The following is a 24268-nucleotide window of genomic DNA, read 5'->3' as shown; positions in this document are numbered from 1 at the left end:
CCAGGTCACCCAGTGAGTTTCCATGATTGAGCCTGGATTCAAAACCTGGTCTCCCATAGTGTCCTAGTCCAACACTCAAACTATTACAAGTCAAAGAAATACAAAATATTTCTTTTTGAGGTGACTTTCCACAAACTGAAGTAAGGAGAATGACAATGGCATTTCGGGCTTCATTTTGTATAAACTTTTTTGGTACTGCATTTAAAGCTGAACATTGGTGAATTAATCTTGATGGCAGTTTAATCACAGAAACAGGTTTTCACTATTTTGTGATAGCAGTCACAACTGCAGTCACCCAGTTCAAACACACACACTTACCTATACCAGGGATGGGAATGTGTGGCCCTTCAGAAGCTGTTGGACTCCAACTCCCAGCATCCCTCAGTATTAAGCTATGCTAGCAAGGGCTGATGGCAATTCCCATCCTAAACTGTTGAAGGGCATGTTTTCTATCCCTTACCTGGATAGCCAACACTGGAGGTTTCTTTCTCATGATGTCACATGAACAAAAGTGATGAAAATGTTTTCAACTGTTAGAAATACAAGTCATTTCTAGCTGCTGCCAGAACAAACATGATTTTGACTAGCAGAGGGACCAACAGCAACCTGAGAGTTTCAGATATGAGGGATAGGTTAGGCAAGGAGCATGCATCAGATATACCTGCAGTTGGTAGATCATGGGTCATTTTATAATGAGGATTTGAGCTACTGGATACTGCCTGATCCTGCCAGATGTGGAGTGGTTGGTTACATCGTTACTGGGGACAAAACTGAACTTGGAGATCCTTGGTCACTTTCATTTGAAGCATCAGGGAGGGGCCAATTTGGCAAACTTGCTGCAAAAATGTTTTTGAAAAACATTTTTTTTAAAATGGGGGGTTATTTCAATTGAACTGCTACAATGCACATGGAGAGAAGCAACTCTAGTACTAACCAACATATGCCAACAAATATGGAAAACAAATGGTGGCCAACAGACTGGAATACGCACACACACACCAATTCACAAAAAAGGAGACACAAAAAACTGCAAGAACTATAGAGCCATAGCAGTAATCTCCCATGGAAGCAAATTTATGTTAAAAATTCTGCAACACTGACTGTAATCATACATGGAGAGAGAAATTCCAGAGGTACAAGTGGGGTTCAGAAAAGGAAGCGGCAACAGGGACCATATTGCAAAGATAAGATGGCTAATGGAGAGCACGAAACAATTACAGGGGAAAAAATAACCATGTGCTTTATAGACTATAGCAAGCATTTCACTATATAGACCATGAAAAGCTATGGAATGCCCTTAAAGACATGGGAGTCTGATAGTCCTGATGAGGAATCTGTACTTAGGACAAGAGGCTATGGTTAAAACAGAATTTGGAGAAACAGGTTGGTTCCCAATTGGCAAAGGAGTCAAACAAGGCTTCATTTTATCACCCTATTTGTTCAAATTTGTATGCAGAAAACATAGTAAGAAAATCTGGGGTAGAATCAGATGAAAGAGGAATTAAGAGTAACATCAACAACTTAAGATATGCGGGTGACACTATAATACTAGCAGAAAACATCACAGACTTGGTACAGTTACTAACAAAGGACAAGGATGGAAGTGCAAAGGCAGGCTTAATGTGGAACATTAAGACAAAAATAATGAACACAAAAGTAATAGAATCATAGTTGGAAGAGACCGCAAGGGCCATCCAGTCCAACCCCCTGCCATGCAGGAACTCAATCAAAGCATCCCCGACAGATGGCCATCCAACCTCTGCTTAAAGACCTCCAAGGAAGGAGACTCCACTACACTCCAAGGGAGTGTGTTCCACTGTCGAACAGCCCTTACTGTCAGGAAGTTCCTCCTAATGTTGAGGTTGAATCGCTTTTCCTGTAGCTTGCATCCATTGCTCCGGGTCCTAGTCTCTGGAGAAGCAGAAAACAATTTAGCTCCCTCCTCAATATGACATCCCTTCAACTATTTAAACAGGGCTATCATATCACCTCTTAACCTTCTCTTCTTCAGGCTAAACATCCCCAGCTCCCTAAGTCGTTCCTCACAAGGCATGGTTTCCAGACCCTTCACCATTTTAGTCGCCCTCCTTTGGACATAAATTCAACCTAGACAGTGAGAAAATTGAAAAAGTTAAAGGGTTTCTGTACATTGATCCGAATAGTGACTGCAGTGTCAAGAAATAAGAAGAAAACTAGGAATGGGAAGGGTAGCAGTGAAAGAACTAGAAAGAAGTCGTGAAGAGTAAATATATACAACTGAATACTAAAGTCAGAATCATCCAAACCACTGTATTCCACATCATCATGTATGGATGCGAGAGTTGGACAGTAAAGAACACAGACAGAAAGAAAACCAACCCCTTTGAGATGTGGTGCTGGAGATGAGTGCTTAGGATACCATGGACAGCCAAAACGATAAACAAAGGGATTCTTGAACAGATCAAGCCAGAAATCTCCTTGGAAGCCAAGATGATCAAACTGAGGCTGTTGTACTTCAGCTACATAATAAGAAGGCGCGGATCACTAGAAAAGACAATAATGCTAGAAAAAGTAGTAGAAAGAAAGGAAAATCACAAGCCAGATGGATAGACTCAATCAGAGAGATCACAAGCTTGAATTTGCAGGAATTAAGCAAAACAGCGGAAGATAGGGGATCTTGGAGATGTTAACTCGCGGACATTTAACAGCAACAACATTTGAAGCTGAACATTAGTGAATTAACCTTGATGGGAAACAGCCTTGGGGGCTGAATGTGGTCTGTGGTCAGCATGTTCCCATTGTAGCACAAAAATCAAAGAAATTAATTGACTGATATCTTTACATTACAGACATTTTGGTAACCACAAAGATAGCACAGCCAGACTGCTAGGGAGAGAAATTATACAGAGATATTTTTTCCAAGCTCTGGTTCAATATCGACAATAATCCACCCTTCTGATCTTCTTATGGGTTACCAACTAGCAAAACCAACATTTTAGATTTTCCCCCCCTTTTAATTCATTCCTGAAGGTATACTCTTAAGGTATACAGTACTCTGTACACTCTGAAGTTATACTTCTGTATACTCTGATAGCTTCAGGTATTATTTAGCATTGCCAAGTATCAGCTGATTCAAACACTCTTACTCTGTGGGAACAGTAAGAATATTGATCTTTTCTAGTGGTGGGATTGCATGCTTCTGTGAAGCAAGAGGATATTACTGATGATAGCAGTGCTGCCAGTAGAGACTCCCATGTCAGACAGGCTTTTGGTGAGGAGCCAGAGTAAATGTGCTGAACAGCTACTGGGCAGCAGCAGTAGTGGAGGATGACACTGACGGAGGATCTCTGAGACAACAGCAGTGGCATTACAGCTAACACTTGTTAGTACTGTGCAGAGGGAGGGGTGCTATACCCCTTTGAAGATCTTTTTCCATTGAAATTCTATGATAAGACAATCCAACCTTAAAAAGGAGACAGTGTCAGGATAACTCAATGGTTACTACAGTAGGGCAGAGGACAGTTTTGAATACCACTGGGGCTAACACTGCAAATGGACTCAAGCCAAAAGGACTTCCAGATGTTGATGTGATCAGAGGAAGGGCAGCTAAGAAGAAACTAGACAAGATCCTCAAATGACAAGATATATCAGTGAACAGTTAGGATTGTCCATGCCATCATATTTCTAATTTCCATGTATGGTTGTGAAAGCTGGGCAGTGAAGAAAGATAGGAAAAGAATCAACTCATTTGAAATTTAGAGCTGGAGAAAAGTTCTAAGGCTATCATGGACTGCTAAAGAGACAAATAAATATATACTAGAACAAATGAAACCTAACTCTCTAGAAGCCAAGATTACAAAACTGAGACTGTCTTATTTTGAATGTATCATGAAAAGACATGGCACACTAGAAAAGACCATAATGCTTGGTAAAGTAGAAGGCAGTAGAAAAAGCTGAAGATGGCATTTCAGATGGATACGCTCAATCAAGGAAGCCTGAGCCCTGAATCTGCAAGACATGTTGAGGTCTCTCATTCATAATAAGGTTATCATAAGTTAAAGTCAACTTGATGGTAGTTAACTGCAACATTGACATCTTTCAAAAGCTTCTTTGAAGTGAGCATCTTATATCCTATGTAATGTTTGTTATCAAGTAGAAGTGTTTTTTGTTTCAGTAAAATATGCTCAAGTTAAGGTTTACCTTTTAATAATGGAGTTGGGTCTAGATGTTTTACAACATGTGCTGACAGGCACCCAAAGTTGCATTGTTGTTTCAAGTACTACTTTTAGAGCTAAATGTTAACATAATCATTTGACCTACTACTTCTAGTACAGGGCTGCAAAGTGTGATATAAGGTTTAGCCAACTACAGTAACTGCAAACTAACTGTCCTCAGGCTTTACTCTGTACTGCATATGAAGAAGTGGATTTATATTCACAAAAGCTCATGCAAAATAAAAACCAGTTAGTCTTAAAGGTGCTGCTATAATCTTTCCCCCCTCATTCTTCCTCCTCATTTTGTAGGCTTACCTCTAGCATTCCTAGAACATCATGCTGTTCTTCTAACAGACTTTCCTTTGAAAACCACTTACAATCACAGAAGCTTTATTATGAAGATTTCACCTATGTTCAACGCAGTATTTACCATGAGAACATGAATTGGAAAATGGCACAAGAGTGCCCTCTGGTGCCCCAGAAACAAAATTATGAAAACAGTCCATCCAGATGTTTTTGGATTGCAGTTCTTAGCATTCTCTACCACTGGCTATGATGGTCTGGGGCTGCTGGGATCTTCAGCCCAACAACATTTGAAGGGTTGCATGATTTCAACCCCTGTCCTGTACTGAAGAATACAATCATCATCATCATCATCAATCTAATAGTTTGAAGAATTTAGTATTTTTATTTAGGCAGACCTTTGATTTTTAACTTGTTGCAGTGGACAGAGCTTTTAATGGGGTGTGTTGTGTCTCCATCTTTTTACTGTTCCAGATTGTATTTGTACTATTTTAAATTAAAAAAAAAAAAGAATTGAACTTTACTTTTTTAAAACATTTGTATAAACACTTGTTAGCTGTACTTTGTTTTAACTTGTTGTAAGCTGCCTTAAATCCTGTGCTTGAAGAAAAGTGGGATGCAAATTAATTCATTAATTATCTGACATATGGTATAAAATGATTTTTTATGCTATGTAATACACAAATCACATAATTACATGGTGGAATTAAACAGGCCTTTACAAGGACAGAACATATATAATGATTTACTTGGACACAACAATAGAAGGAAATTTGTATTGGCTATTGGTTCTACATGTCTCCACTTCTTCCAAGCCACTGGTTTCTCACAAATGGTTTGCAGTTCACCCACAACTTCATTTATAACCATTACAAAACCAATTGCTTAATACCTGTTATATGAATCTTATGCCCTAAAAGTTCTTCATGCAGCTTCTGGCAATATATAGATATATCAGAGTGAGGTAAACAGAATACAGTTGTACAGGTGCTTTATTTTACCCTATGAATGTTTCCAGTGCAACACATCTTGTAAAGTTAAAACATTCAGAAAGCACCGACTGAATATCAGTCTTCACATATTTTACAACACAATTCAATAACGATGTTTACAATATATCTATGAAACAGTGAACAAAATGGCATACATTTTTCCCACTATCTCCCTTTGTAAACAAGGTCTTCAAAGAGGAAAGTCAATGGAATTGATATAGATTATAGTATTAAAGCGGAATGACCTTTTTTTTTTACCTTTTAAATAAGGAACTATTTATAAATACACTTTGATTCTCTCAATATACATTTACAGACCTGATCAATTAAAAGCAATACTTACACTTCTCTTTAAAAAGAAAATGTCAAGAGATGGACAACTAGGAATTCTCCTATGCAAAGGGAGAAAGAAGCAAGCACAGGTTTACAAGAGAGTTGGGAGCATCACCATTCTTCAACCTTTGTTGCTTGTACACCAACACTATGGGAAGATGGGTCAGGATCATAAACAATCTACTTGAATTCAAGCAAGTTGCAGTCTATCTTGTAGTACACATAGGGATAGTATTCTTGCTGACTAAGGTTTAAACCTGGAATATCCATAGTTGCCTGTAAAGAGATTTAAAAAAATTATATGAAGCTTTCAAAAACAAATCAGTGATAACCACCATCCCATGCCCCACACCACACTGCATAGCTTTATTTCCCATAGAATTTTAAATTGTTGTAGTTCTCTTTTTGTCTTGTTCTAACTCTGTGTAAAATGTTTTCCTCCTGAAATATTAATTGTATGTGTATACATATGCCAATGTGGTTTAATGGTTCCAACACCGGACTGCAATTCTGGAGACCAGGGTTTGTATCCTGACTCAGCCATGGAAACCCACTGGGTGACCTTCAGCAAGTCACACTGTTTCAGCTTCAGAGGAAGACAAAGGCAAACCCCCTCTGAACAAATTTTGTCAAGGAAGGTTTGCCTTAGGGTCACTATAAGTCAGAAATGACCTAAAAATACACAGCAACAACAAAAACATATATATATATATAAACATATATATATCCTTGGAGGTCTTTATATATGGAGGGACAATAGAGATAGATATATAGATATATATATAAATATATATATTATAGTTGCCTCCATTTTCGCAAGGGATCCGTTCTGGAAACCCCTCCTCCCATGGAAATTCACAGATATTCATATTCAAGCCCTATTGGTTTTAATGACCACATGCTCCTGCACTCATGCTGCAGGCGCACATGCCATTTTAACCCTCCCCGCTTGCTGGTCTGCAAAGGACCGAGACGGCAGACTCAAAATCCATGAAAATGGAGGGATGGCTGTATATAAATTGACACATTTCTTGTTAATGAATTTAATCAACAAAATACAAACAAACAAAAGACCCAAACAAAAAGAAGACAAGAAACAGAGGGAAAGGAAAAGAAAAACAAAGTGAAAGTAAATAGTAAGGCAGTATATATTATGGCATGCTAAAACAGAAACACATTATTTTTAATCCATGTGAAATTTAAGAAATGATAACAATTTGGTTAAAATCCAGTCTCTAGTTGCAACTCTGTGTAAACTATTTTTCTCCCAAGATATTAACTGTAGGGCTTCTCTGTCAGGCGTAATGTGCAGAACGTAGTCTCAAACTGGATTATTTCCGCAGTATGTTTTGTATCCTGGTCTATGTTGCTGTAGTCCAACATTCAAACCACTACCCCACATCGGCACTCTGACAAAGAGAGACTCTGGTCTCCAGAGTTGTAGTCCAAGGTCCAAAACACACTGAAAAAAGAATCCAGTTTGCGACCACTTTAACTGCCCTGGTTCAGTGCTACAGAATCCTGGGAATTTTAGTTTAGTGTGGCACCAGAACTCTGACAGAGAAGGCTAAATGTCTCACAAAACTACAGCTCCCAGAATTCCCTAGTACTGAGCCAGGGCAGTTAAAAGCAGTCTCAAACTGGATTGTTTCTGCAGTGTGCTTTGGACTCTTCTCTTCCTTCCGAACTGGAGGCAGACTGATTTGATTTTCTTTTGGGCCAGGTAGAAATAATGTCATATTTAAAAACTTGTGTTGTCAGTGGATATGGAGTTACTTACATCAATGATTGCTGCTGCACTGCTGTCAAGATGCTTGTACAAATCATAGAGAACTTCTCTCAGTTTCTTCATTGTTCTCTTGTTGGGTTGAAGGAGCATAGCCTGGAAGTTAACTGGCAAACCATACCTGAAGACCAAACAAAGAATTTTTAAAAAGTCTTACACAAGTATTTGATAACTTTTCTCTTTCAAATTCGGGTGGTGGCAGTATTTTATCTGAAAATATGATTTTGGATTAAACATTTTTTGTATAAAATTTCTGATGTTTACTCTTTCAACACAATAAATAACTACCAAAAAGTGTAATAGCATTTTTATTCAAGCCCTTTACCATGCTATATGCTTCTTGGTGCTGAAATAAGCACTTCCTATTTGATAAGGCAAAGGTGGGCAAAGTGCACCACCCAGGTGTTACTGGACTGTAACTCCCAGCAAACATCACCAGTGGCTATGCTGGTTAGTGCTGATGGGAGCTACAATCAAACGATATCAAGAGGCCTGCAGTCTGATGATAAGGCATGTCACTTCATTGCTGACTGTTAGGCCCTGGGAGCAGAAACCTTTTACATAGACTTATAAAAACAAAACCAGAACTTCACTTTACTCCAGCATTTCTTGTAAAGAGAGTCACCTAGAAACTACAAGACAGCCATACATATCATTGTTGTGTGCTTCCAAGTCATTTTTTACTTATGGTGAGCCAGAAGGTGACTTTATCATAGGGTTTTCTTGGCACGTTTCTTCAGAGGGGGTTTGCCATTGCCATCCTCTGAGGCTGAGACAGTGTGATTTACCCAAGGTCACCCAGTGGAGTTTTTTTAATGCTTGAACAGGGAATCAAGCCCTGATCTCCAGAGTTATAGTCCAACACTCAAACCACAACACCACACTGGCTCTCCATACATATCATATGCAACTCTAATACTGTAGTTTCCCTGCAATCACTAGGAACTCTCGCTCCAACGTCTGTTGGAATGAATCGTACAGAAATAGTAGGCTTATGTCCTGACTGGAAGCACTAGGGGGGATAAAACACCCTTCTGCATGTTTATCACAGCAGCCACGCTGGTTGGGGATTTTGGGAGCTGTACTCTAAAAAGTAACTTTTACATGTCCTGCTCACAATCTTGTGGTCAGTTCTCAAGCAGCTAAGGTATGGTTCTCCGTGATCTGTTTTAACTGAGTTAAAGATATTATTCCACACAGAGCTAGTCACAAATTATATGGAAGTATTTTTGCTTTTAATGCATACAGACTTTTCAGAAAAAGGGTAAGAGTTTGTCTACTTAGGTCATTAGTTACCTAGGTACTTTAAAGGCTGGTTCAGATGGAACACTAAACCATGGTTACAGAGTTGATCTGTTTCGAATGAATCCCAGTAAAGATTAACTACAGTTTAAGATTAGACCTCCTAAACTGCAATGTACTTAACAGAGAAGTGGAAGCTTCCATACTCCTCTTACAGCCATACCAGAGGAGTAGAGAGTGTGCAAAGTCATGGATCGTTTTTGTAATGCTAAATCAAGACTCCATTCAAATACAGAGTAAAATAACTCATTAATTATATGTGCTATTTATTTCACTTTAAGTGTAAGCTTCTGGTGGCTTCATACACCTCCGAAAATAAAATTTTAATCCTAAATCAATTTCTTTGGTTAAATGACTCAAACTGTGACCTTATTCATATATGCATGCCTGAAGATTATTAAATTCTTCATTAAAATATTCATTTAATTTGGAGAACCCTTGATCCATGATGGCTGCATGACCTACTAAGGTCACTGAACAGAGTGGTTCTTAACTGGAAGAAGTTTTCGAGGGGAAGAAGCAATAAAGGCTATCTTATCTATGCAAAAAAGAGGGGGAAATTACCTTAAAACAGATTCGACAAAGACTCTTAGTGCTTTCACATGAATCCATGCAATGAAAGCTTCACTGAAATTAACTTTCAGCCATCGAACTAGAGGTCCCTGTGATTGGAAAGAAATTTCAAGAAGTCATTTCAGGCACCAAAAGACTTTCTGCTGTATTAAAATGTGTTTTGTGTATGGCAATGTAACTATATTTCCTGTACAGTATGGAAATGGCCATTCTATCTTACAGATAATAATGTCTGCAGATCTATTCAAAACCCAGGAATATAATTAATCTGGTTCTGAACACATAAACTAATTTAAAGGAGCTAGGTGTTCTCCAGCTCCTAACCTGAGCTACATGTTACCCCCTATCTTCACTTGTTCTAATTTTTGCAGGTCAAACACAACTCCCAATGCAGAAAAAACTGCATATGATGCACATAGGTTGAGAAGCTTCATTTAAAGAATATAGCCTATAATTACTGAAACAAACAAACCAAGAAACCCCAAAATAGTGATCCATGGGTGTAAACAAGTATTGGCAAAGATATCTTTTTCTAGGACTATTGGAATATTATGGAAGCAGTACAAGTTTTCAAGTTCTCCAGAACTCTTCCTCGAACATGATCATGCAAAAATTAGGGGAAAAGAGACTAAACAAAAAGACTCTAAAATTTTGGCTTAATTGGCCATTGTGCTGCAAATGGTTACCACAGGATTAGCCAAAGTAATGAGGTATTAAAAGTATTGGCTTACTGTTGTTTATACTTTGAGCTTTTCCCCATTTCCCAAATGCCTGACAAAGCTCTGATGACCATGGTGTTACTTATGCATTACTTTGTTAATACTTTTATTTAGCAATCCTTATAAAAGGCATTGTCGTTCTCTGATTTTTGCTACTGTAATTACTAGAAAACCTTTCACACTCCTGAAGGCTGCTTTGCTCATTTTGCAGTTAGTACAATGGATGTTATATGTCAAGAAATTATACTCAATGATACTCTTCTTTACATACATGTCTGAAGAGCAGCGGTAGGATAGGCAAATAATTATTCTGTAGTTTGAAGAATTCTTTGAAGAACCATACATGTTGCCATTTAACTTACAAACTGTTTCTTCTTATCAGTAGAGAGCCTGTTCATTTCTTCTTTGTCTGCCTTCATCTCTTCTTCATTATATTGAAAGTCACGGACCATAAACCTGTAGCAGGAAAGGAATAGAAACTGCAGGTTGCCATGTAATTACCAATCAGCAGCAAAACAAACTGGAGCACCACTTACTTGTTCTCCCTGGCTTTGTGTCTGAATTCATCCACTGCCTTCCTGAACAAAGTAACATTACAGAGGTAACTATCCTGATCCTCGGAAAGAACACTGCAAAGAAAAGGATGCCAAAAAGAGAACTGATGTTTTAAAAAACCCACCAGTAATCTGTAATTCAAGACTAACAAAATCATTGAGTGACTTGTGCACAGTTGCACTGCTAACAGATTACAGTGCAAGGCTTACAGAAGCATACCGGAGAAGCATAAATGCAGCTCACTTTTAGCATTCTTAGTAGGAGAGGTAGTTCATTTACATTTCACATTCAAAGCTTTGTCCATCACAGCAAAATCTAGCTCAAAAATTGAATGCTTTTGGGGTGTAGTGATTAGACGACACCCCCCCCCAAAATGTCCCAAAGCTGCTCCGATGCTACGCTCCAGTCCTCTGGACTAGTGCAAAAAGGAACTGGAATAATCCAGCTCCTGGTGGCGCTGTTTGGGTCTGGCAGTGGTGGCCTGCTTTGGGAGCAGGCCATGCAGTTGCCACGATCCCAGCCCACTTGCAGTTGGAGTACCGGTAAGTAGCTATGCTGGCACCACTGTGCTGAGTCAGTATGTACCTCCATAAGGAGTATGCATAAGCTAATTTTACTTATAAACAAATATATAAACAACTATAAAGCTGCATGTTACCCTGACACATAAATTTCTTGAAAGTCCAAAATTTAAGCTATTCTTATGGGGAATACTGCTGTTGATCAATATTCCCCATACAAGATAATACTGTTAGCCAGGATGCGGGAACCATATCTGACACTATGTTCTGTGTAAAGAAACACTTATTTTCTTTGTCATAAACCACCATTCAGTTTCAGTGGATGACTCTCAGTTCTAGAATGATGGGAGAAGACATCTCTTTCATTTTATCCACATGTGATTTTATATACCTCTATCATGCCTTCCTTGACTTGGCTCCCCCCCCCCCAACAGCTCAGAGAAAGAAAGAAAGCTGTCTTCATATTGAAGTTGCTTCACTTCAGACTTTTGATTAGGATTACTGTCAATTTCTGCACATTTTCCAACTCAGCAATATCCACAATCCCTGGAGGTATGGTGACCAGAACTCTATTAAATATTTTAAGTGTGGTCACACTACAGAGTGATAAAAGGGCAGTATGATACTAGAAGCTTTGTTTTGATTCCCTCTAATTATGCTCAACACAAAATTTGCCTTCCTCCCCCCTCCCCACAGCAGCCACATGTTATGCCAACATTTTAATTGAGCAAACCACCACTGCTCCAAGATCACAAGACAGGAACTTGTATTTCAGAACTGTCTGCACATCTAGGCTCTTCCTTATGATGCAAGTGACTCACTGGTCTGAGACTGCAGGTCTCATACAGAAAAGCAATGCTAGAGTCATCTCTCTCCCACAGGGTGATTGGTAGTGCCAAAAATGTTGCTGCCTTCCTTTGGCCAGCTGAGAAGGAGTAAGTCTAGCAAAGGAGGGCACTGTGCTATTAGGAGGGAATCTGGTCTTACTGCAGGAAAGGCTGTGTAACTATAAAATCTTTGGCACTGAAAGAAGCCATCTAAGAATGAAAGGAATGTCAAGGGCCTTTTTTACTGCCTATGACAATTTCCTTCTTGGAAGACTGGTATTGCATGATGCCCACTCTTAAATCTCTGCAACACCACATTTTAATATATTATCCCCCCCACACACACACACACCACAAAAAAGAGTACTCCTTAAAAGGGGTTGAAGGTAAATCAGATCTAGAGAGTGCATAAAAATCCCAGTGTTTGGCGATATCATCTACACCCCCAAAGGCTAGAGTATCTTTGATGACATTGGAAGCCCCAGTACAGCCTTGTGTAATTTTGCAGTGTCTTCAGTAATGCTTAGAACAGGGAATGGCTACTGTTCCCATCATCACTGGAGAAAATCTGGAGGACTACAGTTTTCCCAATCCAATCAATAGAGTACAAGGCTCTAGCTAGGAAGGACACAGTTGAGGCAGCCTAAGTAGCCAATAAAAATTCCTCATCTGCCTTGCATGGTTTGAAGTCTTCAACCTTTTCACTGAACTCTCACTCTTGTCCATTATCATTTTTTATGACGTCTAAAAGCAAACCAGGAAAGCACATCTACTCTGCTTACTAATTTTCCTGCTACACTGCAGAGACACATATACCATACCACAAATTCTCCCAGCAAAAAGGACTTTCAAATCACCACAGGTCAACCGCATCTACAACAAGATGGAACATGCTCTGTTACGGGAGAGAATACACACAACCCGTAAAGAACAGGCTAAAACAGACAAAGAACTGCTATCACTCCACCTCAGTATCAGTCAAAAGATGAACACCCAGGACTGGGACAAAATTGACCACCTCACCTACAGGAAAATGGAAGAAGATATGGCAGACCACACCGAAAGACAAAAAAAAAAAAAAAAAAAAAAAAAAAAAATTCAACAAATGCCATAAGTACCAGCTGAAACCCTCACCGGAGACATCATGGACTATCATCAATCTCACAGAGGCAACTTTGAAAAGCTAGAAACTCTTCTAGAACATAGCCACATAGCCCGAAAACCCCACAAAAAACTATAGTACTTTAGTATCTATTGGAGGGTGCCAGATGGCTTAAGGTCTGCCATGACTGCCCACGAAGAAGTAATATATCAGTTATGTTAAGGATTTATTTTTATTTTATTATTATTATTTGCTTACACATTTTTAATTTTGACTTAGCTGCTTAGCAAAAGAAAGCGGGAAAGGAATTGTCCATTGAAGAATCTTGGATTCTGGGGAAAAAAGTATCTCGTGGCCCTGGAGAAGATCACTGCCCTCCTTCAGGCATTTTTTCACTGTTCACGATGGGATACAGTATTGGATGTCACAAAAATCAAAGAGGCAATAATGGGTGAACCTCTCCCAAGTCTTTAAGATATATACAGTGGACTCCTACATGTGGATAATGTCTCATAAACTCTCTCATCCAAGTTGCCTGAAGAATGCAGTGGGCACAGAGATGTTTTGACCTTTTAAAGTTGGTTTAGAATTTTGATTTGGAGTGGAGATTTCCCCCATCTTATCTTTCACAGTTTAATGACATAGGAGGGAGGAATGGGGGGGGGGGGAGAAAATCTTCCTCCTGCCACTAACATTTGATGATAATCCACAAAAGGCCTTTTAAAGCAAACAGGTAGTGTTCAGTTTAAATGGCTTTTAATGGCTGTCATTGACATAATTTGCAGTTATACTTCAGCAACATAGCCTTCTCTATCTGCCAAATTACCAGTTTGCTGCCCAAGCATTGCCCACACTTGTGTTTACATTAATGTTTCTTTTGTGTGCTGTTGCTACGCAGTAACATCAGAACCGAGAGCCACAACTAAATAGATAAATAAATCACAGAAATTGTCTGCCTAGATTAGGCTCAGACATTTTGCTAGTATTAAAGTCACAGTCTTTTCTAACTTTATTGGAAGTGAAAATTGAACTGATATTTGAGAAACTGCCTTTGTTTCCCACACAATTTCTTCCTGTGTGTGTCTAGCAGATACAAGGTTTCTCTCTGCTGCTATCTGGGGACAGCCAGCAACATTGCATCTGAAATGTCTTATTATTTTTCCCTTTAAAAAAGAAAATCAGAGGAGGGGATAAGAGAATGGTCAACAGAAAAAACATGGGAATTCTGGCTGCCAGATAGTCTCAGATTAAATTTACTATTGAAGTAGAAAACCTGGCTTGATCGTCTCTCACTTTTGAACTGTAAGGCTGCCTTCTCTCTGTTGGGTCGTCTGAGTTATTCAGAGACCTTGGGGAAAAAGAGATGAACTTCTGATTCAGATCCTAAGAGCTTTCAGAATGGGCATTGAACATACAGCTTATCAGACTCTGGGAAAATGTTATCAGAATCTCAGTTATTATAACAAAAGTAATGACAGAGAGTGGAAATTCTTGCATCAAGAAAAATCCTCCATGCTCAAAGGGAATGTTTCAAATAAATATTCACACAGGCTACAAGGAGGATTTAAAAAATATTAAAAGACATGAAGCCTTTTCTTGCTGCATTAAGCCATAAACAGCAAAAAAACTATAAATGGCAAAATAGCACTTGCATTATCTGCTGCCTACTAGTGGGGGAAAGACCAAGGGATAGAAAAAATGAAACAAAACTTACTTGCTGGATCGTGGGACTATCATATCAGTCAAAGTTTCATACTGCTTCATCCAGTCATTAAAATTTAACCTAAAAAAAGAGAAGAGTTTATAATTTTCAGCTTGCACAATGTGAAAAGCTTGCTACACATTCAGGCAACTAACTGACTCATTTTAAAACATGGTAATTTCATTTTTTTTCTGCCATCTTTGAAGTCAGTCATACTTCAGCATCTTTATGAATGACTCACTCTAACTGGAAGACTAGAAAAAGAACACATACACAGCTAAACGCTTTTCATTAGACATACAGATGACATTTTTCAGAAATTGCTTATACGCACTGTGTGTTAAAGTTTATGTATCTGTATGATCTCAAAACAAAAACAACATAGACTGGCAAAAAGACAAATAAATAGGTACAAGAGCAAATCAAGCTTAAACTCTAACTAGTCAGAGTGACTAAACTGGACATATCATGATATGACATGATCTAATGATAAAGATAATAATGCTCAGTGAAGTAAAAGGCAGCAGGGAGAGATCACATTACCAGTAGATTTACTCAACCAAGGTAACCACATCCCTGAGTTGCAAGAACAAGGCGGTTGATAACAAGGTATCTTGGAAGTCTCTGATTCATAGGTCACTATAAGATTACACTGACTTCATGGCACACAACAAAAGCCATCATATTCTATTCCAGTTGTTATAACCTAAGCATTTGGGCAGCATGGCATAGAACAATGGTTCTTAACCTTTTCTTTACCATGGACCCCCTTTAAATATCTTTTTTTGCCGTGAACCAGCAAGATTTAACACAAGATTTAAAGCCATAAAGTCCATCAAATATTTATTTGAAATTGATCATCAAGGGTCTTCAATAATTATTGGAATTATTCCATACACATTTAAAATAAATAGGTAAATAGTACCTGAACACCAAACCATGGCCTAATATTACTTGCTAATTTTAATATTTTAATTAATTAGAAGGTTGGTGCTTCATTTCACTTGCAAGCCTTGTTTTATCAGGATTAATAGTTGAAAATTGTTTTCTAAGTTCTGACTCCACATTTTTCAGTTTCTATACTTTAAGATAAAGGAAAGCAGAGAATTTTTTTTCACACAAGGATGTTGTTAGGAAGGACATTAATCCTTTCATAGCCCTCTTTGATAGTTCCAGAAAATCTGCTCGTAAGTGAGCCCAGAAATTTTGGAGGCACTGTTCCTTGAACTGCTGAGTTCAAGGTTTGCTATCAAACAGTTATTTTCATATCCTATTTTTACTTTTGTTTCTTTTTAATGTAGATGGTACGTTAGAAAAGCCAAGCCTTAAACAACAAACAAGAGAAAAACAGATTTCATTCTTTCATTCATTCTTTCAGTGGCTCCAAAAAGGAAAAGCCACTGGAGGTTTTGTCCATGTCTGCCTGTCCATCCGTCCGTCTATCCATCATGTAACTCTTGAACCTCTGGACATATCTTAACAAAATTTGATATAGAGTATGCCAATGATCTCTAGAGGAAGACTACTTATTATGGACGGTATACAACTGTCCATCTGCCTGTCCATCCATCTTTTGTCTTCGTAAGTGTTATTCGAATAACTTTTGAATTGTGAGAAACATGTATATTCCAGTATTGAGTTATTGTAATAAAACTTTGTACACAAGATGTCTATAATCAAGACTCCTGCTCTTTGAGAGCAATGTCTAATTAGTCATGTGTCTTTCATTCATTCAATTCGTTGATTCTGTTTTAACTGTAAACTTTTCTTCAAGCCTTCATGAATCCGCATGAGACATTGCACACACACCTCTGGGTTTGTGGACCACAGGTTAAGAAACAGTGGTATAGAACCTTAGATTTATAGCTGGGTTGAGGCCCAATTGGCCCTCTATAGGTTATTTTGATTTTAACTACTATCAGTCTTAGCTATCACAGGCAATGGTAAGGAAAGAGAGGATCTACATTTCAGCTACATCTGGAGACCACATATTCTCCATCTCCAAGCTACACAACGTTATATCTAAGTACCTAAGTACCTAAACTCAAAGCCATCTTCTTTCATACTTTTCTTTCTTGCTGGTTTTAAAAGGGTCCTCATTTTATAAGATAATGTTTGTTAGTAAAAATTTTCCAGCTTTTTAAAAAGCTAGCAAAGGCCCATTGGCATTCTTCTAGTGAATCAACTCAATCTTCAACAGAATGTACATTAATTAAAATATTTCTAAAAAACACTCTGTGGATTACTAAGGCTGCTAGCTCTACAAAGACAGCCAGGACAAATGTGGAGAACAAAAGCAAGGAAAATAAAATTTGAGTCCTCAGAAGTGAGTGTTGACTTTGTGAATTTACAAACACTGAAAGCAGAGTAAACCAATGTGATCCTTAAAGCAGTGGTGGGAGGGAGGAGGAGATCACATCTTGAGTAGATTTTCTTAACTGACTTCATTTTAAGCAGTTGGATTTTGCTAACCCAGGAAGAGTGCATCCACTTCCATAGGAAACATTAGATGATTAATTCCAAAGTGCCCTTGATGAAACTGAAACACTATAAAGACAAATCCACAAATCTTAGCATGATGACACATTTTCCATATACTTTTCATTAATGAAAACAACAGTTACATGATTCTTTCTCTGATGATGCCAGCCACAGATGCTGACGGAACGTCAGGAATAAACTCTTCTAGAACATGGCCACATAGCCCAAAACCCCCACAAAAAACTTATTCCATGATGGCTTATATTAATTTCAATAAACAGCACAATATGATCTTTCTCCCTCTTATCAGAATGTCTTTGCCACTATTTATATTTCTATTATATTAGCAGAAGGAGACTGACTTACTTTGGTACAACCACTAACAATGTAATCAAATATTCCGAATCAAGTACAAAGTCGTCTTTCTTCACAATTTCCGCCAGACTTCTTGTTAGCAAACTCCCACTATCAAAGTACAAGAAGATGAGAAAGTGAGTCTACAATTCAGCTCTTCAGATTGGACTGAATAATATTACTTTCAATGGTGTATACCTAGCATGTCTGTAGTTTTCCTGAAGGAATTTATACACAAAAGAGACAGATTTGTTTTGGGAAAGTAATAAAGGGTATAGCCATACTACAGAAATAATTTAGTTTCACATGGTATAAATACCATGACTCTATCCTACAGAATCTTAGGATTTGTTGTTTAGTGAGGCACTAAACCTTTCTGACAGACAAGGCTGAATAACTCACCAAACTACAAGTCTCAGGATTCCACAAGATGGAGCCATGACAGTTAAAGCAGTGTCAAACTGATGTACTTTTACAGCATGGAAGAGCCGAGAGACACAAATACAAGTTTGTATCTTAACCCCTCCTTTGAACTATACAATTATATAATAATCTGTCATAATAAATAAATTTAAATAAATTTACTATCTTTCACATGAAAATGACATTTTATTTACAGAAATAAACTGTATCCATCCAACCAATATTTTAATGGTGTATACCTAGTATGTCTGTAGTGTTCCTAAAGAGAACATAAGAAGTTTTAAAGCAGTGGTTGTATGACTACCTAATAAAAATACTGTAGTTTTAAGACATCCTGCACTGACAGAGAATGGACTGACTGATCTTTGAGGTTGCTTCCAATCCCATGATTCCAAGAAGTAGTAATTTAGGGATCCTCATTTTAAAATACTTCCCATTTTTTAAGGAAATGCAACAGTTAAAGATACCCTGATTAACATCTTATCTAGGAGCAGACTGTTATCTACATATATACAGAAAGAAGCAGAAAGCTAGTTCAAACATGGGTTGAAATAAAACAGCTCTTTGGATCCTGGCCTTACAAAAAATATTGAATTAGTACCCTACTCCCCATCTAAATGAGTCTGTAAACTTAAATTCAAATTCAGGTTCTTGTAAGGCAGAAGTATTATTTCAAAGTCATATTAAAATCAAATTGATGAGCTTGTTTCTAGACTGCCATACAGAAATTCAAAACAACTCACGCATTCTTCCTTTCCAAGTTCTGGAGGTTGCCTTTCAGACTATTGTACGCTGATGCCCTCGCCTTTAGATCATTGTCAATCTGAGTCACTCCCTTTAAAAACAAAATTCAGGAACAAAAACAGTGTCAAGAAGTTTAGAAGTACCGATTATACCTATAAAAGCTACACTTATTTTAAAAAACAGACATCAGAAAATGAGATAAAACATGCAGACTTGGAGATTACATCTTTCTCACTCAACCAAGCCAAAGAGTCTACCTTATTAAATTGTATTTGAGGAGTCGGTAATTAGAGCAGGAAGTACTATGCCCTGGAGCATTATTTAATCTCTACAGAAAAACATTCTCAGAACTAACAAACTAGTTCTATCTGTAGTTTTTTGTGACTAAATTAAATTTATTAATGATAAGGATGATTATTTGTTACAATAATTTATATGCAGTCTTTCCAGATAAAAGTGCTGGCAAGACAACTTACAAATAAAAATACATCAACAGAAACTGCATAAAGACATTTAAAACAGCATATAAACTCAGCATGTAAAATGAGTCAGAACCCGATGCTTTGAAAAACTGACAAAATTCTCAAAACTTTAAACAAAAAAGAACTGAAACAGCTTACTTAAAGAAGTCTCAGGCCTCAAGTCCCATTTTGGGAGAGAATCCGGATATAAATAAAGTGGATGGATGGCTGGATGTCTAACTAAAACATTTAGCACAGTGGCTCCTAACCTTTGGTTCCCACATATTATTAGACAACTCCCAAAACCTTTGATTATTGGCTTTGCTGGCTGGAATGTCTGAAGCACTGAAATCCAGTAACACACAAGAATCTGTGATTTAGATTCCACAATCGACCCTCCACATTGACAGTTTTTACTTTTGCCACTTTGATTATTCACAGAGTTGATTAACATGTTCTGCCTAGGAATCTGTATGTTCTCCAGTGTGCCTTTGACAGAAGGTGATCATAGAGTTACACTGAAGGACCTAGAAATTCCTAGAGAAAACACTTCGCTAGGCATTTGTATGTCCTCCAGCATGATTCTATGGTCAACTTTTGTGAGATGTTGACCACAGAGATGCTCTAGAGGGCCTAGAGTTCCAAGAGAGGTATTCCTTCAAGTTTGGGGAAAAAAACCTAGTCTTTTTATTTGTGGATTTTCCACTTTCATGGGGATCCTTCACCCCTAACCTCAGTGAATATGGAAGGCCTACTGTAGTTTCAAGAGTAAGGGTAGGCAACTACATAGGGGCTCAGGATCATCAATGCATCCTCCAAACTCCACACAGGGTGCATCCCTACCTACAACACATCAAAATATCTTTGTCTTTCACTGGAGTTATATCATTTCTGGTCATTATTTTAGGAGGGACTACAATGAAAGTGGATGCACTTGGGGTGTGTAGCATTTTCAGGGGTTACTTTCATGCATTTTCATGTGTATGGGGCTTTTCCTGTGTTACGTTTGGGCAATATTACTGTACCATGAAAAGTGCACTGAGATTTTTTTTAAAGGGGGCAGTGGCTGGGAGGCTTTGACAGATTGCACCGGGCTTCCTGGACTAAAAAAAGTGGGGTTTGGAGGCCACATGTAGTTCTATGCTGTACTTTCCCCACCACATATCAAGATGGTACTTGAAGGCATCTACTGCACTTCATATGGTGGAGTTCTATAGAAGTACATAGCAATTTTTTAAAAAAATGAAAATCAACTGCAAGAGTTTTCTGAAATGGAAGAAGTGGAAACAACTTGACCATTTATTAGGTCCTCTCATGAGACAGAATGGTTCTTGTACACATATTTATTGTTCTGAGTCGGTAAAATTATTTGGGGAATTAACGCAGAGAGCTGAGATGTACATACCTAGAGAAAAGTATGAACTTGGAAAAGTTACCTTTTTGGACTGCACTCCCTAAACTTCCCATGGCTCAGTGACCATGCTGGCTGGTGGATTATGCAAAAGAGTAACTTTCCTAAGCTCTGGTAGAAAGGCAAGCAGCAGGCCATTGTGACCAGGCAGATAAGGCTGTAATTGTACTATCTTTAGATGGCATTGTATTTTGGTGTTATGTTCCCTACAAAGCTGTTTTACTTTGTGACCCTGCACAGCACAATGATACCATTGATTAATGGTGATAATTTATTTAGGCCGTTAATTCCCCACCTGAAGAAGGTCACTCTCCTCCTAGAGAATGCCACTGCCAGCCATTCTGTAGTTGAAGGGACAGTCTTACAGTCATTTGACAATTAACAAGTAGCCCCACTCTTCTCCGCAAATCTGCAACAGGGGTAGTCAATTTTCTGCCTTTAATCTCCTCCAGGGGCCAAATAATCTGTCCAAAATAACTCAAAACCAAAACTGCCAAGTGACAAAAAGTCAATTTCTTGGAGACTTCTTGCAGTGACAAGAAGTCAATTTCTGATTTTAAAAAAATTGCTGTCTTGATGGTGTACAGCTGGTGGGGTAGGGCTGATATAGCCAATATATAATCTGGAGAGTTCTAGAGCTACAAACATTTTTCTCACTCTGCTTTGCAGAACAGGAGTGGGGGAATCTGCTTTGTTACCTTGCTTAACTTACTGAGCACAACAAACACTATAAAGAGGGGTGCTTTAAACAATAAATGACACAAGCAGGCTGCCTGGAGAGAAAAGGGAAATTCAATGGGAACAAGATGCTACATGTGGCCAGTATGCAGAGTTGTCAGGATGTTTTCACAGAATTTTAGGGGACTATACCAACAACAATAATCACTGGTTCTAGGTCAAGGCCTTGCCTTGTTAGTCTGTCTTTTGGGCTCTCATCACAAAAATTTAGGCCCATCTACAGATATTATTGATTGTACCACAACCTTTCTGCAGATCCCCAGAGTGAAGCTGATCAACAACCACAGGTTCACAAACTCTTCAAAACCTCAACCATCTCAAGAATTCTGGACTACATATTATATTTATAAACCTTTGAGTTTACTAAATTGCTGTTAAAGATGTCTTAGGCTGAAAAACATGGAACACTAGAAACAGCCATAAGAACTGAAAATAATTTGGTTATGTTACCATGTGAAAATGTTTATGAGTGAACACTCCTCTTATTATGTATTAGCATTAGTATTCTTACGTTGTGTCAAAAATCCTATGTTAAAAATCATATATATTATTTTAGCAATCCTCTCAACAGTTCAATGGTTCTGTAAAGTAGGCCATTACTGTCTCAAAGATGATAAACTTGATTCTTAACCCACCCCCACACCACTTCTCATTTTTTAACAGTTGCAGACCAAGGCAGCTTCTGTCATATAATTAACAATGGTCTATTGGGGATTTTTCAGTTATCATTGGCATTCTGCCTAAATCTACTAGATTTATGAAAAAATCCTCTTCGTCTAATTTTTCCGAATAAACGCCATAACTGAATCACAGAATAAGAGAACAGCAAACCCCTACCGCTACCACTTACATCCCACTTTTTTCTCTAACCAGCTTTACCTGTAGGCGTAGGGGAAAGTCCATAGTCTCAAGATTACAGAAAAACACTTTGATGCATACTGTGTATACTCTGGAAGCATGAAGTCAGAGTAAAATCTAGGAAAATACATCCAATTTCTTATTCCCCAAGTCAAATCATCTAATTTCTCATGATTTTGAATCACTGCATTTAGTATACGCCAGGCACTAGCTGTGCATAAATACTGTGTATGAAAGCCCTCTGTACTGAAAGTCCTTCATTGGCTACCACATAGGCTACATCTGCACTGCAGAATTCATGCAGTTTGATACCACTTTAACTTTCATGACTCAATGCTGTGGAATTCTGGGATTTGTAATTTGGGAGATATTTAGCCTTTTTGGTCAGAAAACCCTGGTGCTATAATGAACTACAAATCCCAGGATTCCGTAGGATGGTGCCTTGGCAGTTAGTGGTGTCACAATGGATTATTTCTACAGCCATAGCTACAAGGCCATGTCCAAGTTATCTGAGAGACATGCTTCTTTCATATGGACCACCCATTCTCTATGCTAGGGGAAGACTTACTGTACTATGAAGCAATGAAGTTTCTCTGACCAAGAGGAAGGCCTTATTCACTATGGCACCCAACACTTGGAATGGTCCCACACCTCTGAGTTCAGATAGGCTCCCAATGCAGAGCTATTTCTACCACCTGGTGAAGGCATGTTTGCCAAGGCATTTGCCTCACCTCCTGCAGTGTATGAACATTGTGCTACTGGAGTGCCACAACACTGCCTGTCGGCTGGTTGGGCAGGCGGCATGATGCCGCTTGGGAGCGGCATTGGAGTGTACATCATCTAAATGTCATGCCCCCACGCCAGCATATTGTGCCAATGTGTTCAGGCTCTCAGTCACTCCTAGTGATTTTAGTGACCTTCTTTAAACATTTAATTGCTGTTTCAGAGTGTTATTACTTGATTTTATTGTATTTTGTAGGTTTTAAACAATGCAGTATTGTAAATCATTTTGGAATCCTGGAATGGAAACCAGCAGAGAAATGTCAAAAATAAATAAATAAATAAAATAAAATAAGATAAGATATAAAATGTCTGTAGCCAGCATCCACATCTGGGAGCCTGAAGTGCCTTTCCTCTGAGCCGACTTGGCAACTGCATCCTCACAGTTGTATGCAGCACGTGGCTTGCTGTGCCTCACGGGGACTGCAGGTGGGCCAACATTGTTTGGCCAAAATTTATTAAAATAGGCATAATTCCTTTGCAAGGTGATGAGAGAACTAAAATGTTTAGGCTCAGGGCCAAAAAGGATACAGCTGCCAAATACAATGTAAATTGGATAGTCTCCAGTTTAATTTTTCCTGTATATGAAGACAGACACACTGAGAATTCAGCAGTAGAGGAGATTTACTGTGGGATGAGATCTGATCAGGATGTTATTCTTTTACTAAAACTCAGCTAACACTGGAGGCAAAAAGCAACAATTTTCCCTCTCCCACTACTTCAGCTGGGCTGTTCCAAGGTTTGTTTCACCCCCTTTCTCTCAAGGGTCTCACATACAGTAGTTATCCAATTAAAACTGTTATGACACTTCAGTGTTTACATATCTTCTGTCTTTCACCCATTGGAATAACCTTGATAGCGAGGAAATACATTCTGAAACTGACTGACACCAGAATAAGCCTCTGTTTTTATTGCCATCTTACATCACTTTTCTGGGGGAAAAAGTGAACTGCCTCTTTTGAAGGCCATCAAGAGTAGTTCATGATTTAAATAGGCTACAGGACCCCCTGCACTTTGACAAATGTGGCCCACAGACCTATTAAAGTTATCTATCTGAGCACTATGCAATTTGGCTTCATCAAAAAAAGAAAAACTGTTTCCCGTTTGCCC

At 38.4% G+C, this 24268-nt stretch overlaps 1 protein-coding gene across 3 annotated transcripts in view; it reads right to left on the bottom strand.

The window, feature by feature from the left end:
* Window positions 1-5470: 5470 nt before the first annotated feature.
* The window catches only part of ATP6V1C1 (ATPase H+ transporting V1 subunit C1), a 28817-nt gene continuing 10019 nt past the window's right edge, over window positions 5471-24268 (bottom strand). For all 3 annotated transcript variants that reach the window (XM_042462704.1, XM_042462705.1, XM_042462707.1), the window contains exons 6-13: window positions 18910-19001; window positions 17756-17854; window positions 14921-14989; window positions 10738-10830; window positions 10564-10657; window positions 9474-9571; window positions 7602-7728; window positions 5471-6097 (exon numbers count right to left, since the gene is read on the bottom strand). In XM_042462704.1, the coding sequence (XP_042318638.1) occupies window positions 6002-6097; window positions 7602-7728; window positions 9474-9571; window positions 10564-10657; window positions 10738-10830; window positions 14921-14989; window positions 17756-17854; window positions 18910-19001 (768 nt within the window). In that variant the 3' untranslated portion in view covers window positions 5471-6001. The remainder of the gene's footprint in view (window positions 6098-7601; window positions 7729-9473; window positions 9572-10563; window positions 10658-10737; window positions 10831-14920; window positions 14990-17755; window positions 17855-18909; window positions 19002-24268) is intronic.

This window comes from Sceloporus undulatus, chromosome 4, assembly GCF_019175285.1.
Source record: "Sceloporus undulatus isolate JIND9_A2432 ecotype Alabama chromosome 4, SceUnd_v1.1, whole genome shotgun sequence".
Taxonomy (NCBI): Eukaryota; Metazoa; Chordata; class Lepidosauria; order Squamata; family Phrynosomatidae; genus Sceloporus; species Sceloporus undulatus.
The sequence above is the reverse complement of the archived record's forward strand: the minus strand, read 5'-3'. Positions and strand labels throughout refer to the sequence as shown.